At 44.5% G+C, this 17,740-nt stretch overlaps 1 protein-coding gene across 1 annotated transcript in view; it reads right to left on the bottom strand.

Moving 5' to 3' along the window:
* Nucleotides 1–284: 284 nt before the first annotated feature.
* Nucleotides 285–17,740, bottom strand: part of WNK2 (WNK lysine deficient protein kinase 2) — an 84,245-nt gene continuing 66,789 nt past the window's right edge. The window contains exons 23-28 of the mRNA XM_063181827.1: nucleotides 17,463–17,677; nucleotides 15,753–15,968; nucleotides 14,758–14,856; nucleotides 9,292–9,336; nucleotides 7,558–7,811; nucleotides 285–632 (exon numbers count right to left, since the gene is read on the bottom strand). Of these exons, the coding sequence (XP_063037897.1) occupies nucleotides 285–632; nucleotides 7,558–7,811; nucleotides 9,292–9,336; nucleotides 14,758–14,856; nucleotides 15,753–15,968; nucleotides 17,463–17,677 (1,177 nt within the window). The remainder of the gene's footprint in view (nucleotides 633–7,557; nucleotides 7,812–9,291; nucleotides 9,337–14,757; nucleotides 14,857–15,752; nucleotides 15,969–17,462; nucleotides 17,678–17,740) is intronic.

Below are 17,740 nucleotides of genomic sequence, written 5' to 3'. Positions count from 1 at the left end.
TCCCGCGGCACACTCCCATGGCAGGGTCCCGCGGCACAGTCCCGTGGCAGGGTCCCCATGGCAGGGTCCCGTGGCAGGGTCCCGCGGCAGGGTCCCGCGGCAGGGTCCCCATGGCACAGTCCCGTGGCACAGTCCCGTGGCACAGTCCCGTGGCACAGTCCCGTGGCAGGGCCCCGCGGCAGGGTCCCCATGGCACAGTCCCGTGGCACAGTCCCGTGGCACAGTCCCGTGGCAGGGTCCCCACGGCATGGTCCCATGGCAGGGTCCCGCGGCAGGGCCCCGCGCTAGGTCATGCGCAGCCGCGGGCCGGCGGGCCGGGCCGGGCGCTGCAGCGGCCCCGGGTACATGCGCAGGCAGCTCCGGCCCAGCGGCGAGAAGCGCACGATGCCGGGCCCCCCGACCAGCCCCGGCTGCGCCACCGGGCCCGGCCACGGCACTCCGTACACGGGCGAGGGGAACACGGCTCCGTACTGACAGAGAGGCATCACGTACGGCGGCACCGCGCCGGCCAGGGCGGGCCCGGGCACGGGCACGGGCAGGGATGGCGCAGCTCCAGGAGCTAATCCTGTGGGCATGGGGCAAGCCACTGGAACGGGGCACTTGCTCCCCAGTCCTGTCCTTACCGAACTTACCTACAAAAAGAGAAACACAACAAGTGTCGCTACAGGGCACCGCTCTCCCCGTGCCAGCCCAACGCCGGGCCCTGGGGCAGCTGTGGGCACAGGCTCAGGGGTGCCGCCGTGTCCTTGGGCCTTTCCTTTGGGCTCATTTCTTTTTTCCTTTTATACTTTTGTTGGGGGGTTGGGTTTTGCTTTTGTTTTTTAAAGACAGACTATTTGGAATTTAATAGAAAAGGCTGATATGAGGCAGAGAGGAAAGTTACCTCAATATAACCTCATTGTTTAAAAAGACAGGAAGCATCATTAAACAAGTGAAAATTAACACCCTCGCATGTCCAAAGGAACTCAATGTTAACTTGTGATGAAAGTAAATAAACTTCACTAAATGCAGAATTAACCCAAATCCCATGCTCTATCAGCCAGCCTCAAAAGAACTTAAAAAATTCCAGCCCTTACTTCTGTACAAAATTGTTTCAGCCAGCTGCAGGGAGCTGAGGGTGGCACATCCCTCACGGTGCCTCGCGGGCTGCCAGGACCAATTCCAGGCGGTTTTCTAAAATTCTATTAACATGCACTTCAATTATTCAGCTTTGGCATGCGAGGGGCTGAGAAAGATCTCTCCTCCCTCAATATGGGATGAGCTTCCCAAATTACACACTCCATCCTGCATGACACCATGAGAACTGCTGCTACCCCAAATGACTGCAGCATTTCATTACATTTTTCATGTCACAGAATTTACAGCTCCCTGCCAGGGCTCCCACCAGGCCATCTATTTATGGCATAAGGAGAAAAGGGTGTTATTTAATTCTGGGAGCCTCCCATCAATGTGATATTTCACATTCAATTGATAAAACTGGTGTGAAGGTGATATTTCAGGAGAAAAAATGAATATATGTTTAAGGTTGTGTGGGATGCTTACTCCATGCTTGTGATTTTAATTTCCCTTCTCAATTAACAATAAAAATTGCAATGTCCACCAGGACATCCTACTTTGGGGCATTAACCTCTGTTCTAAGGGCAATTTTAGAAAAATACAGGACTACTTGATGCTCTCCCTCGCTTCCCTGTCTCTCATTCTCACCTGAAACCCAAATCTGATAGTGAACGTTGAACTGAACGAGATGCTTCAGGACCATTAATTTAACACCAATAATGTTAGAAACCTCACCAAAATTAACAGAAACCAAAGAACAAGAAACAGAGGAATCAAGGATATATTTTTAAGAGCTGCAGACTTCTGTATGCTGTTATTAGATTACTGTTTTAGCATCCTCAAAATGGTGGTTTCCACTGAACTAAGCACCTGTGAGGAATGCCTACAGAGGTTTATGAAAATGCTGCATTTTGGACAATGCTCTCAGGCATGTGTGGGGCGCCCTGTGCAGGGCCAGGAGTTGGACTGTACTAGCAAGAGATTACTGAGGTAACTCAGTGGCACTAAAAATGTGAGGTTACAGTTTTGCCCTTTTTAAAATTAATTTGAAAAACCTTATTTTCAGCTCTTTTTAAGTCCTGAGAAATCTGACTCATTCCAGTTCTGAACTTTTTCCTTCTCAGCTGAATTCCTCAGCAAAGCAGTGGCTGCATTTAATGCTACGGATGTGTGACCGGAAAAAAACTGTCATGCCCCAAACCCAACATTACCCATACACGTTAAACCTGACAATGTCACGACAAACACACGTTGATGGTTTAACTTTGCTTCTTCTACCTTCCTCCTATGCTTCAAGTGAGCTAAATACACACTTTAGGAGCCATGGCACCTGGTTCTTGCATCTTTCCCTTGGCAGGAGCCTCTTGGGTATGGCCTTTTTTAACCATCACCTTTTTAACCAGTTCTGATGACTCAACACTGATGGAGGCCCACACATCCCATCAATTCCTGCATGGAGATGCTGACTGAAGCATCAGAATTAACATATGCCAGAAAAGCAGCCCCAAAGCTGTGGATTTCCCGGCTCCAGGAAAGCCATCAGACTGCGAGTCCCTTGCAGGTGCTGTTCAAAGGGCAGCAGATGGACATTCAGGCAGCGATGAAAGGGTTTGTGCCTCGCTCTGCTGGGTCACAGCTCAGCCCTGAGCAGGACTGGCTCAGCAGCTCAAACAGCCAGGCTGATGTGGGGTGACAGCCAGGGACGTGCCTGTGCCGCACAGTGCTGTGTCCATGGCCAGGGCTTCACCTGAGGAGGAGCCTGAGCTGCTGGGGGTGCCCAGCCCAGCTGAGAGCCCCGTGGGCTCCTGTCCCTCCTGCCTGGCCCTCACAGCATCCCCAGGGCCCCCTGTGCTCAGGAGCCCAGAGCTGCAGGCAGTGCTGAGCGTGGGCTCTCAGGAGAGCAGGATGTGCTGTGAGGGCAGGAAGGGAGGCCCTTCCCCTCCACATCTCCACTAGGCTCCTCTGCTGAAGCTATGAACTCCCTGAGCCAAGAGAGACAGTAGCACCTTCACCTCTGCTCGTGCCACCTCCTCACCTGCGCCCAACTCTCCCTGCCCTGACAAAGCTCTGCTCTGAGCACCTGCACATGTCCCTGCAGGCACCAGCCACCAGCTCCTGCTTCCCCCACACCTGCCTTCTCCTGGCAGCTTTTCCTTTGTGGCTGTTTATTCCCCTTCCCCCAAATAATCACACAAACTCATTTAGAAAACAAGAATAATACATACACAGAGAACAACGTACCAGAAAACAATGGTAAAAATGGAAAAACTTCACAAGACAAAGACTAGGGTAGTTCAAATATCCCAAATCTGTTGTTTGGACTTGTTATAATTTTTCCTGTGCTCTACCAGGCAAACCTCAAAGTGCTACTACCCCCTGTGATACTCACAGCTCCAGTAGTGTCAAACTACACAGCCAAGCACTGGGTGTGACATACCAACACCATAAATACTTCTGGGTTTATATCAGAACAGAGGAAACCAGGTAATTCTGTTGTGAAAGCTGACCATAACTATCACAACCCATTTGAAAAGGCAGGATTTAGACAATTTTCCTTTTGCTGGCTACCCCATTAACATCAGTGTTTTCCTTCTGTATGGATCAGCTATTGCTGAAACAAAACTGAGTCACAGGGCAGACTCAGAGCTGGCTGCCAACATGAGCTGGTAAGGATGATAAAAGAGATGGATATCTCTTTTATCACTTCTGCCCAGTCTGTTGAAATCCCAAAGCTTTTAGGCACTCCTGAAGAGATGTGTGTGTGCTTTTCCAGTTCCCTGGAAAACCTATTCAGACCAAGGCAGTGTTGAATAGTTTCAAACACAGATTCATTTTTTATTATTTTCCCAATCCAGCAGAGAGGAAGGCACAGGGAAGGGGCTGTGCCTTGGTTTTGGCACCGTGGCCGTGTCCAGCCCGGCTGCTCCCGGCAGCACAGCCAAGCCCACGAGTCAGGAAATGCCTGCAGAGGTTCAGGTGCTGCTGAAGGTGTGCAAGCCCCCAGCTCCCATCACCCAGTGACACAGACCTGTGTGTTTTCAGAAACAACCTCATTGGGAACATGTTTCAGCCTTTTTGGAGGTGATGTTTTTCCTGTAAAACCTGTGGAACTACACACAGCATGGAGAATAGAAAACATTTTTGCAAGCCCTTCATTCTCAGGCATCTCCAAATAGTGTCTTTAGGTACACAATATTCAGTATTCTTTGCACAGAAGGCAGCTCATATTCCTAAACATATTTCTTGACTAATGCTAACCAAAATACCTGTAAAAATTATTATTTCACCATATCTTCCCAAAGATCACATAGAGTAATCACTCAGGGAGTTTGACCTTGGTTCTAATATTTCCTGCTGCATTTCAAACTGCTGCTGCTGAGAATCTACCTGCATTTACATGCTTCATAAAACCATTTGAAAAGGTACATTTCAATGCTCCTGTGACACAAATGGATGAAGGCTCCTCCTCCTATGAAAGGTCTCCCCCAGATTTCTAATATGATCAGCCAGGATTTGCAGGCAAATGGACTGGTGGTAACTTCCATAGAAACAAAGCAGAATGTGAAGTTTTCCTTTACATGCCAATTACATTATTGCTGTCTACACTTCTGATGGCAGAGGATGAAAAGAAAACCACTCATTCTTATTTAACACACTACCAGTTTCTCTTCTATTTCCAGCCTTAAAGAGTAGCTTTCACTTAGTTAAAAAAGAATATATTTTATTCACAGCAAACAATTTGCTGCTAGTGGCAGAAGGAGTCTTGAGTAAAAAAGAGATAACTCAGGGAAGTGAGTTCTCTGTTCCAGGGGGAAAGAGAAGATTTTGAGTCAGCCACACAACTGCCCTGTGTATTTATAACAGTAGGTGAACAGCAAGAGAAAATTTTAAAGTAAAAAATGTATTTTTCTATTTAAATGTATAGATAACATTTTGTGGTTTTTTTGTTTGTTTGTTTAACGTATTTTTCATTGTGGGACAACTCCGTTTACTCCTACTCCTGTATGAAATCCTTTAGGGAGGCATTTCTCTTTACAATAATCCCCAGAGACAAGGCAGAAGTGAAAGTACAAATCCTGCCACCCCCAGCCCCTCATTTGTGACTATCACAAGGGACCACTTTTCCCAAAACAACAACAGCTTTTCCCAAAACTAAGCCCATGTGAGACAGCCCACCCTAAAAACTCTGTACTAGTTTGTTCCAGTTAAAAAAAAAAAAAAAAAAAACCACAAAAAGCATAAGAATCACCTTGTTTCCTACTTATCCAGCCTTTATTTCCAACATAAAACCTTATAACCTTCTCTGATGGGCTGGAAATCTGCTTAATGCTCCTTATTCTTTTCTTGCAAAGGCATTTTTGATCAAAAGAGGCGACAAAAGATGGTGTTACCAGATGAACTGAAGAAGTACATCCTGAGCTTCAGATTCTCTCTCTCTTGGAAAGCTATTTTTTCCATCCTTTATGTGATTTCCCAAGTTCTTTTTGTCTCTCCAGTTGACTCAGCTGTGATTCACCACATGGCCATCTCCCCATGGAGCTCATCCCTCCGATACACAGGTCACTTGTCCAGCTGTCCACACTAGGAGTTCTCTCATGCTGCTCCCTTCCTCCTCCTTTGGCTATTTCTCTCCAACACCATGCAGCCTTCTTCTCCCTCAACTTCAATTTCCCAGTTAGGGCCAATTTCAGAGGGTACAAACAGCAAAACAATGCTGAACTCCCAAACCAACCCCTGTCAAACTCTTGTATATCATACCTGCCACCTGCAGCATCCTGTGCCATCTTTGTGGCCAAAACACTCAACAAAAATACAGCAGCAGTGTTTGCCATCTGCCCTTGCATCTCTGCTGCAGCCAGCACGGTCCTCACAAGGACTTGGTGCCCCAAACCACCCCAGGTCTCACCCACCCCAGGGCTCCAGCTGATGCCACTCCTCCACACAACAAGGAACAATGCAAAATGAAGAGCAGGGAATCCCAACCTCTCCATGCTCCTAGTAAATCACCTCCAAAAAACTTCAGTCAGCTCTGCTGACTCCCTGGAACAACTGCCATGGTTGAGAAAGACACAAACCCTCCAAGACACAGTCTACTGAGATGGGGACATTCCTGTTGCTCTCACAGTGACACACTGCCTTCTCCACAGGCTTCGAGACAGAGACACCAAAACTGCAGGAGGTAAAATTAACCCTAAATTGATAGTGACAGATGATTTAAATATGTAAAATAACCACTCATTTCTCCAGAGATACAGGTGGGCAAAACATCCACATCTAATACTTCAAACTTCTGCAGCGGTCTCAGGGGAAAGACACCAAAATGCTGCAAAAAGTGCATCAAAAGAAAGTAAGAAGTGACTTAACAAAACCTGTGCCCTCCCCACCTCGTTATGGAAATCTTTAGTTTGGGTTTACTAGCACCAACTTTGACTTATTTTATGAAAACTGTTAGGGTGTTAAGTAGACATTGTTTACTCCTGAGCTGGTTAAAGCATTACTGAGCAAAAGGATTATTTACTGACTCAGGAAGCAGCAGGTACCAAAGCAGAGGCACTGCTGAGGTTCTTGCTTTGGTACATTTCACCTCACCAACAACTACAGAGCTACTACTGCTACAGGACTTTTTCCTTCTACATCCCAAAAATTGGCAGTGGTTTGCTATCCAGATCTAGTTCTCTTGCTTTTAGGGGATTACAAAACAGCTCCTCACTATTATTTTCCTCTATTTTAGCTCAATTTGCAGCCTTCCAAGAAAATGAACCCAGGAAAAATCACTAGTCACATTACTAGTCAAATTACTCTCCAACCAGTGAGGAGATTTGGAAACCCAGACCAGGGTGGGCCAGAATGGTGAACTAGGATTCTGGACGTGTGCTCATTTCTTGCTGTGCTGCCTCTGTGTCAGCCCTCAGCAGCACTGAATGCAGACATGATGCACCTGCAATGGCTTTGTCCTGCTGCTGAGAACAGAAAGGGACCAATGGGGGCTTTCCAGTTCCTTATTTGTTGTAGGATACTTTGACAGCATTTCTGAGGATGGTATTGTCCAACAAGCAAGGGTCAGCACCCTCCCAGCTGTCCTCTCTCCCAGCACAGAACTCACTCCAACTCCACTCAAACAATGGCTCCCACCCACAGAGCCACCAGTCCCTGTTTCGAGGAAAGTTAATATTAAAGACCAAAAAGAAAACTTTACTAATAGTTGAAACTGAAGTTGAGCAACAGATGATAACGATCGGAGTATTGCTCTGCATCGCTGTTAATAAGCAGTTTGGAATTTTAAAATATATATTTATATATATATTGCTGCCCATATATCCCTTAAGATTATTCCAAAGGACAATTAAAAAAAATTGATTTAGTACTGAATGAAAAGAGCTGGACATTTATGGAAAGCATTTATCTGGAGTAATTTTAGTCTATGTCCTCCTCCACATCTGAGTTCTGCAAAGGCTGTCAGACACATAGCAAAAGGTATGTCCTTCAAGGAGGGCCACTTACTCCACATGTCTCATTCTGCATTTGCATGGGGTTAGCCTTTGGCTCCATGTCTTGCCTTTTTTGGTTCTGCTTCAGTTGGTTTAAAGAAGGTTTTGTCTGTGCAGCTCCAACAGTTTTGCTCGTCCACTGGTCCACCAGCTTGTGCAGGTCATCTGTGAACGTCCCTTTCTTGTTGTTACTGTTGTTGGCCTGAACCTGCAGCGTCGACTGCGGGAGGGGCTCAGGACACGTCACCAGGCTGTTGGTCGAGGATCCTGGAAAATCACACAGAGAGCTGAGATGGTGTCTCTGCCTTATCCCTGCAGCTCAAACCCCTTCTCACCTACTGCCACTCCAGTGGTGGCTTTTCGCATTTCTAACCCTCCCCCTCCTGGCTGCAGAACACCTTTGCTTAAAGAAATGGTCCAAGTCCAATGGGTTTGCATTTTCTATCACATCATGTTACCTTGGCTGTTAATTTGTCTTGGGTTAAATTAGGGACAGGGACTGAAGCCAGGAATGCAGCCCCATAAAGCTGACATCCCATACAACATCTCCTCAGACACTACCATAAGGAAGAGGGAGGTGGGATGTATTGCTAACATTGCAAGCATTTATAAAATTAATTTACCATTTATTTCACTTGCCTAAGTTTACTGTCCTCCTGGAAAAATGTTATTGCCACAGAGGTAACAGGCAGGGCTGGTTCCTGCTCCTCTGGGAGCCCACCACCTCTCTCGATGATGCAAGGACCATTCACATGGCTATTTGTGTATTTTGGGGGAAAAAACCCCATCAGGACCATGAAAGTATAGAAGAGAGAGGAGAGAGGCTGTAGTGGGCAGGGTGACTGTTTGAGACAAAGATAGAGAACTTTTGGTATAGATAAAAGCAGTCAGGAAGAGTACTGATAGAGATTTAATTCTGTATGTTCACTTCTTCCTAGAAGAACTAGTAAAAAAAAAATTCTGCCCTTTTTCTGCTTAGTGACTACAAGTCTGACACAGCAAGCTCAACAGGGGACTGCAACTGAAGGAGTCTGAGTTTGACCTAAGCAGAAAATATAAAGTAACTTCTCAGCTAACATACTTGAGACAGCTAAAGTTTGGAAATAAAGACCATCTCTCCAAGCAAAAAGTTCATAGAACTGTGCTAAAATGATTGTATAAGCAAACATGAACATGGCATATTTTCTCTGTTAATCAGTTACCAGCCAATGAAACCAAGTACACTAATTAGTCCTACAGTTATATAAAGTACATTAATAACCTTTAAATGATCATGCATTCAACCTGCAATGTCACTTCTAAGTGAATACTGCTCAATTCCTTTTCCTTCACTTGGGGTAAAAGTGAGAAAAGTAAGGATTTTTAGAAGAAAGCTCTTCAATTGGTGTTTAGTATTTCATGCAGCTCAAGGGGGCTGGAGTGGTTTGAAGCTATCAGTTCCTCCAGCAGAGAGCTGCAGTCATACAGAGGTGTGTATTCAGAGACAGACACTGGACCCAGTTCCCTGGCCGCATGCGTGCACGGTCTCACACACAGTACACCACGACTCTCTTGCAGCATGCAAGGTTCCCAAGACATCACAGCACATGCATTACTCTCAAAGTACCACCATTTATAGCCTAGCTTCTGGTAAGTGCATCAGCTCTAGTTATTAATCAATTAGCTTTTAGTAAAAAATAATAATAAAAAAGCAAAGAACATCCCATGCCATGAAGGAAATACTGAGAAACAAAAACGGGATAGTTACTACTACTGTGATCTTTGCCTAGACATAGTCGTTTCAAGGTGGACCCTACAAGGTAAAACAATACAAGACACACAGAATTAGGTAAGACTAAACACAACAAATCAGACGGACAAGCTTCTGTACTTTTAAGCAATCAGAAAGTAGTTATTATGCAAGAAAGGACAGACAAAGTCAGCAGTTCAGGTGAGTAAAGGAAGCCTAAATAACTGGACAGCTCAAACCTTTCTTAATGTGCAGCCATTCAAAAGCTTTGGGAAGTACCACAACATGCCAAAAGCAAGGGCTCATGACTTAAAGATGCATTTGTTTGGTTTTTTTTTGGTTGGTTGGTTTTAATTTTTTTTTAAATTGATTTTATTTTCCTTTTTTTTTTTTTCCCAAATTGCCTTGGCTTTCTAATAGAAGGTTTTGATTTGTTTCCTATTAATACAGGAAATAATGTCAATTTAATTTGTGATTGGAGGCCAAAAATTCTTTCAGGAACAAGTCAAGCTAGTCTGGCTGCAAAGACAAACCATAAAACAACCCTAAAAATCTTGTTTTACAAGTCCAAAAAGATACATTGTTCTGCAGGTCTGAGGCCAATTGTTTCCAAATAGTTTATTTGTAGGATTTGTGTCTAAATGTGAGACTCTGAACTTCAATTGAATGGAACTGTGAACGAGTTTCCCTTATGCCTTGTCCGAGTGCAGAAAAATAATCCGTCAGGGTAGCCGAGTTTTAATTTAACTAAACTACTTGTTTTTTTCATTATTGTCTCGTTCCATCATTCATCGTGATTTTACAGCCTGTAGATAGATAGCAGAGTGCCAGAAGTGTGCCGAGACCCCGACTCGACTGTCAGATCTTGCCAGACATTGGCACCGTTGCTATTTGGGTGCCAAAATTTCCTGAAAGGTATTTTGGACTTGATAAGAAGAATATTGTTATGGGATGGGGGGAGATGAGTGTCTGACATGGGCTATGGTGGGTTCATTGGGAAGAAGCACTTGAAACCATGAGCAAAATCAGACTGGGGCAAAAAAAGTAAGATAGAGGATGATGTGCTTTTTCTCTAGAGTAAACAGTGGTGTAACATTTTGTTACTGTGCCAGAAATGCAGCTTTAAACTCAGAGATTGCAGGTCCAGGCTGACACAGGCCCTGAATGAGTCTTCAGAGGAGAAGGAAGCGATTTCAGTCAGAGACTGAGGAAGAGAAAGTAAAGAAACAAGGGAGGGAGGAAGTAAGGGAGAAGAGATGTTTGTGCTTAGATATGGGTGGCATGAGGAACAGAGGACTGCTCTGAAAGAATTTCTTATTATTTCATATAGTTCATATGGATTTCTATCCTGAGAAAATCAGGATGTGACTACTACAACACAAGCATGACCAAGTTCAGTTCTCATTTCAAAGCCCAGATAGCAAGCACAGTCACATTCACAACTCAACCATCTGTCTTGTATTCTTTTATCTTTTGCTCTCTTTTCCCCCAGATATACCTTACCTTGCCTATCCCAAAGTAAGCTACCAATTCCCACAATAGAAACAAGTGCCCACAGCAGCAATCCTAGAGGCTATTTCCTGCAGCAACAGGCACTTCTTAGCACAACAGGAATGCAAATGGAAAGCACCTGCCCGCGAGAAATAAAAGCAGGCAGCTGACTGCAGGACGTGCTCGAAATCACCTTCATTGCCAACCCCTCTGCTTCCTGCACAGCCAGGCACAGGTTTCCAAGCACCTCAGGTGCCAAACCCGACCTGGGGAAGGGACAGAAGTGGCAATACTCAACACACTCACAAAACACCTGCATGAGGGGCTCCAGCTCTGAGGAAAATATCACAGGAGACTCAGGCACTGGGAAGAGAGCTGCTCCTTCCAGCAGCATCACTCCAGTGTGGGGCTTGGGAGATGGGAAACTTTCCCAAGCGGTGAGACTGCCTCAAGCAGGGACTGACAGTTATCAGCCATGGTTGGTTATGAACTCAAATTCAATTAAAAATTCACTTTGTAGATCTAATTCACCCAATTAATTGTATTACTGCTAAAATTAACATGTTTAAGAACAGTAAAGTTAAGGAGATGAATCATAATTAAGATTTAATGTAAGATTGTGAAAGTTCAGCAGAGCATTTTACTTCCAATTCCAGATCTCTTATCTGAGGAATTACATAGCTATTATACAGAACAGAAAAAATCCACTGTCCCATATTTGCACTAACAGCTGCCAAAAAGCTGGAAAGCTACAAAAAAATGGAAATGGCAATAAACTGCTAGACCATTTCCATAATTGCATATGCACATACAGTATATGAATTGCTACAAACCTGGCAAAAAATTGCATTACACAAGATTCCAAGCCTAAGCCAAATGGAGCTTTGAAAATTCCACTCACAATCAGTGAAAAGTCTTCCCTAAGGCACCCTTGCAATTTAGCCCAGGCAAAATTATGCAAAATAATTTTTTTCAGGATAAAATTATGCCAAAGCCCATCAAAAATATTTTATTTCATGAAAAATACAAAGGTGAAGTCAATATTGGACATGGATCAAAATGTCCTGCAGAACACTGTGAAAGTGTTCGAGTCTGACGGATCTTGTAACCAGAGCAAGGTCCTTGTGATACTGTCTTTAATCCGTCTGAATATTTATTTTTAAAGTTGCCAACTTTTCTGCCAGTGCAGCAGGTCTCCTGCTGGCATACCCCATCTTGCCGAAGGGCTGGTTTTCCTTAACCAAACACACGGATTTGGAGCATTTCTGAAAATGCATCACAGTGTTTCCCAACAGCTCTCAAACAAAAAAAATACCAGGGAAACCTTGACTAATGGAATAGACTCAGAACTCCGTCCTGTCTGGAGGTGCCCAGAGCTGCTGGCACTGGGCAGCCATGTCCCAGCCCTGTACAACTGCACAGAGGATGGAATCCTACCTGCAATGGTTTGGGTTGGAAGGGACTTTAAAGCCCATCCAGCTCCATCCCCTGCCACGGCCATGGGCACGGACACCTTCCACTATCCCAAGTGCTCCAAGCCCCATCCAGCCTGTCCTGGGACACTTCCAGGGATGGGCTATGGATGCTGACATGTTTAGCACTGAATGCAAACGCTTGCCTTTGCCTGCCTGCTGGGTGCACTGATGTCTCTTGCAGAGGGAAAGGAAGATGAGCCAGCTGGTATTGCCAACATCATCACCTTCAAATAACAGAATCAAAGGATGGTTTACGTTGGAAGATCTTGAAAGCACATCCTTTCCCAAACCCCTGCCACGGGCAGGGACACCTTCCACTAGACCAGGCTGCTCCAAGCTCCATCCAACCTGGCCTTCCTTGAGCACTGTTTTTCCTGAGGCTCCAGACACAGCTGCTCTGGATCCCAGCTCCACAGAACATCCTTCTGTCCGTCCTGCCCACCGCTGTCCCAGCCCCAGGCACCCTGGGGAAGGACAGGAATGCACACAGCCCCGGTCCTGCACTCACACACACATCCCACCTGCTGGGCTCACAGGAAAACAAGCTGGAATAGCCTCCTGCCCCACCAAACCTGCCCACAGCTCAGCCATGGGCACCTGCCAAGCTCCCCAGGTGAGAGGCACCTCAGGTGAGAGGCTCCTCTGGCAGCCAAGCTGTGCTCCAGGACTGGGACCCTCAGGGGTGGCCTAGGGTTGCAGTGTCACGTTAAGTGCCTGAACTGCACCCATCCCCTGGAGTGACTCAGGGATGGGGGAGGCCAAACCCTGAGAGAGCACACGGGCTGAGAACAGAAAGCAATTAGTCATGCTGAGTTATTTAAGCATGAGGAAACTTCACGATTCAAAGGATTTACATATTCCCTTGGTTTCACTCACAACATCCATGCACCCAAACATTTTTAATACACAGATTTTTATTGCCAGACCTTTTGCATCCTACTGAATAGTAATTCCATGGAAGATTAATGAAGCATCTTCTGGGAATTACACGTGCAGAAGAAGAAATTACTGTGGCCACTATAAAACCAAACAGGAATATTTGGGAGCTGAGAATTCTCCTCAGGTTCTCAAGAAAAAATCCCTAAATGCAAAATTGTCTCACGACATCACCAGTCATGAAAAGCTTACATGATAATAAATTCTGTAAACGTCAGTCATCTGAGTGTTTGTGCTTTCAGGGAGCTCAAACAAAAAAGTTTTGAGATTATTTCTTAAAATACTGTTTATTCATAAAATCAGGAGGAGTGTATTGGAGTGGTCTTGTGCCTTTGACGTGACCCATTTGGATAGCAATGAGCAGTGCAGAACTCCAAGGGGAGATCTGATACTCCTGTAAACCCATAGTTATTTAACCAAACACTTTCTCAAAAACATTATCAGCCCTTCTAAGGTTATATGTAAGTGGCCTATAGTACCTGTTCAGCACAACATATCTTTATTGTACAAGCAAAATCCGTTTGCCTAAAAAGCAGCATCTACAATTGGGTAAAAAAGTCTGATTTTTTTCATTAAATAGCTTGATATTGTTTGGTGGAATTGCCAATTACTTTATAAGTCAGACAAATAGGGTACAAAAAGAAGGTGCACAGTTATTTGAGACAAAACTCCTAACAATCCATTTCCAAGTATCATCTGAATATCTGATATTGCTTTTTACTTATTTATGCTTTGATGAACTGCTAATTGACTTCATCTCTGAGGTCACATAAGGTCATAAGAAAATAAACTGAGTCAAGTGCTTCAGCCAGATCAGCTTACAGAAAAAGTTGATGGGATTCTCCCTTAGAGTAACCAGATCTTCCTGCGCCTTATGATTCCATTAAAAAATCGCTCACTTAAAGTAATTAAAGTGACTGCATGGGGAAAAGCCCACCTGGGACAGAGATTTGGAAAGAACTAGCTGGAGCACTGTTGTCTCAGCATTTCCACATGCAAAGAGCGGGGAAAAAATTAAAGAAAATAGAGTGGATATAAACAGTACTGTATATTGAGTTAATACAGCCCTTGTATGGAAGTTATACCCTCCAGTGACCTTCTAGAATTGTATCAGCTTGCTACATGCATGTCTTCAGAGTCCAAACATGTGTGAAAGAGACCATTCGTCTACAGAAGGATGGATTTCGTTTTGTTGTCGCTGGAACCGGGACAGCAGACATGTATATTTGCCACATTGCAAATAAAATTACTTCAACAGAAATCACATAAAGTACAAAAGCTTTGATAACTCCAGGGTAAAATTTACCATCAGGCTATATATAATAAATGATGAGATCTTCCACACATGCTTTTGGTGCCCAGGCATGAGCCAAAAGCAGTGCAAAAAAAGCTTTCACATGAAAAATTAATATAAATAAGGTGTGTTCATGATGATTACTTAAAAGAAAGAGAAAAAGAAAGAAAAGATGGTTGAGAAAAAGGGGCATCCTGCCAAACATATTAGAGATTTAAATCATGGAATTGGAAAAAGGGGGTAAAAGAAAGATGGACTGTGATAAAATACAAAAGAACAAATACAAACAGATGGACAAAGACACAGGTCCACTGAGGAATCTGGTACGAGGTTTGCTACTAGATTTATAGGTCACTCTCTCAGACGTTTGGTGGAAAACCGTCCAGCCTGTAAATGAATATAAAGGGAAGAAAACAAAGACACTTATAAAGTACAAGTAGCTGTGATCAGATGTCCTAAACCATCAGTCAAATCAGCTTTGTTAGTTAAACCTCCACATCTCCCCCTTAACTTTGCCAAAGAGGAGCAAGTTCACTGACCATACACAAAGGATGCAATAACAGCAGAAGAGGACAGATAGATATTTTGTAGATTAGTTTGGCAGGATGTGCAATGAGAGGAAGGTATTTTAATCATCATTGGAACTTCCCATATGCATGGCAACAAGATCAGTCAAAGCCTATGACGGGGGCAATACACAGAGGTCTCAGAACTGGGGTCATGGGAGCACAGTCCTGTGGCTGGGCCTCCAAAATTATGCACAAAGTGAACCCCTCATAGAAAGGAAATATAACTTGGTCCCCTGGGTTTGGTTTTCTTTTAATTTCATTTTTATTTTCTCTCATGCCCAAGACCGTTTGGTAGTTTATAATGAGGAACTTGGGGTCTACTGTAATCAAGGGGCTAAAAAAATGAAACAAAGCAAACACTCTCCTAGCCTTTTGTATCTTTGTTTTCCATTCATTTTTTCTCAGGAATCTGTAGGCAGACTCCAGAGAAGGTATTAAGATAGAGCCACTGCTGGCAAAGCTGAAAGGTATTTCTTTCCTAAGAATTAGGGATGTCTTGGGGCATGCCTTCTCGAGTGCTGGTAACACTCGGCAAGATACTTAAATTTTGCTCTTCTGACAATACTGCAATGCTCTTTTTAAAGGTAAGCCAGTAATTTGGATTGCCAAAGGTTCACATTCCTCTATCACTCCTAAAAAGTTCCAGCCTAAGGGAAGGGAACTAATTTCAGCACGTGCTGGAAGAGACACAAAAGAGGCAGCAGGAAGAATCACCTTGGCCAGCGCCTGCGTTGGCGTCGGCGGCGTCGGGGCCCAGGCCGGAGCAGATGTCGGAGGACAGAGAGGCTTTGACAGAGCAGGGCTGCTGGGTCTGCACAGCCCTGCCCGGGGCGGGCGCTGCGCCGGCCGGCACCGCCGCGGCTGCGGGCAAACCGGGCTGTGAGTTACTGCTTTCTCTGTGGGGCGAGTCTTTAGAGTCTGAGAGGTTACCTGAAAGAGCAAACAAACACAACACATGCCGTGGCAAAAGCTAGGAAAACTCTGAATAAAAAATCCCTGCCTGAAAATAACCCGTATCTTGACCCCGAGAGGAACAGCCGTTCGCTATTCTGATGCACTGGATGGAGCACATGCTTTGGGGAGAGCCTGCACCAGAAAATAACCCACATCTCCTATCACTGAGCCTGTTTCTCCAAGAAGCTCCTGGAGCAGGTTTGATTTTTACAGTTTCTCCTCTGTGTTTTCAGGAGCCTCAGAAGGAGCACTGCTGGAATGAAGAGAGAGATGCTGGGGTGCTGAGGAGGAGGATGAACACACAGAATGACAAAGCAGGACACAGAGATCTGCTCTCCCACACCAAAGGTGAAATTAGGCAAATGGAGAAGAATAAAAGTTGCAGCAAAGATACAAGGAACTTTTTATTTATAGCTATTTGAGTATAATTGTCATGGCCACTTTCAGATTTTTCTACAGATAAATTCATGTAGCACATGACTGCAAAAGAATTTTGGTTTTTAAGCCGCTTTACCTGAGATATTTGTGTAGACAAAAGTACAGATAAAGACATTTATCTAGATATCTACAGATAAGTATCAATATATAACTATCTAGATAGATGTAGTAGTACAGACAGTATCCAGCACTGCTTCAGTCCCTGTGGGCAAGAACACTCAGCCTCAAGACGGGCCACAGAACTTATTGCCTCTGAATATATTTGTGTTTCCCAACTCAGCTGAAATCCTTAGCTAAAAGCAAAATCCTCCTCAACACCTTGTCTATAAAGATTGATGCAACAAAATACAAAGGGGCCCTATGATGCAGTGATATTGAAAACAAGAGCCACCAGGTTTGAAATAAAGGATGAATGCTGGAAATGCTACTGCTCCCCCAAGTAACAGCACAATCTAAGATGGAGAAAAATTATGCATATTCTATTGTACATTTTGCTGAAGAAATGGGTACTGGATTTTATTGATATTTCCCAGGTAAATTTTATTTTTGTATTTTTCCAAGAGATAAAAACTCAGGACTGTAGTGCTGTGTGAAAATCTCACATTACTTCATGGTCAAAGCATCCACCACAGTTTTGTAAATGCTTTTACCTCCCATCCTTTGGGGGAGCAAATGGAATCCCATCTTATATATATGGCATCTTGGAGCAAAAAGGAAACAAGATACAGCACCTAGTCAATACAGCATAACAGCATCTAAGAAGTGAATACAAACATCAGTAAATTGCATTTAAAGAATGGAGGAGATGTAACCAGGCTGTTTTCCAAATTAAAGGGGAATATTATTCCTCTACCAAGGACTGTAGGCAATGCAGAGCAGGCAAGTATGGCTTGCCACTGGGACCAGGGACAAGCCTGTCCAAAAGCATGCCAGCTTAAAACCAACGAACATTCCATCCTTTCCAGCAGTCCCACACATCACAGCCACGACTGACACAAGCAACAGGCAAAGGGAAGCACCCAGTGTACCTACTTGTGCTTGATGTTCCACTCCTGAGCTGCTGGACCAGAGGGTTTAAGAGCTTTCCAGCTTTCAATTTGTTTTTGCTGGTTCTTCGGCGCCGGCTGCTTGGCGGGGCAGAGTGAAGGAAGCCCAGGTTGGGAGGAAGGGGTTTCCCCAGGCGAATATACAGTGCCTCTATCTCGTTCTTCTGCTGTGTCTGCAGCTCAGCAATCTCTTTCATATGCCTAAAAAAATAAAATTACTGTGCTAGCAATGTATTTGATAAAGCACCATAACCTGACAGTGTA

Source organism: Melospiza melodia, assembly GCF_035770615.1.
Source record: "Melospiza melodia melodia isolate bMelMel2 chromosome 10 unlocalized genomic scaffold, bMelMel2.pri SUPER_10_unloc_1, whole genome shotgun sequence".
Taxonomy (NCBI): domain Eukaryota; kingdom Metazoa; phylum Chordata; class Aves; order Passeriformes; family Passerellidae; genus Melospiza; species Melospiza melodia.
Note: the sequence above shows the minus strand (reverse complement) of the source record. Positions and strands in the feature narration are given on the sequence as shown.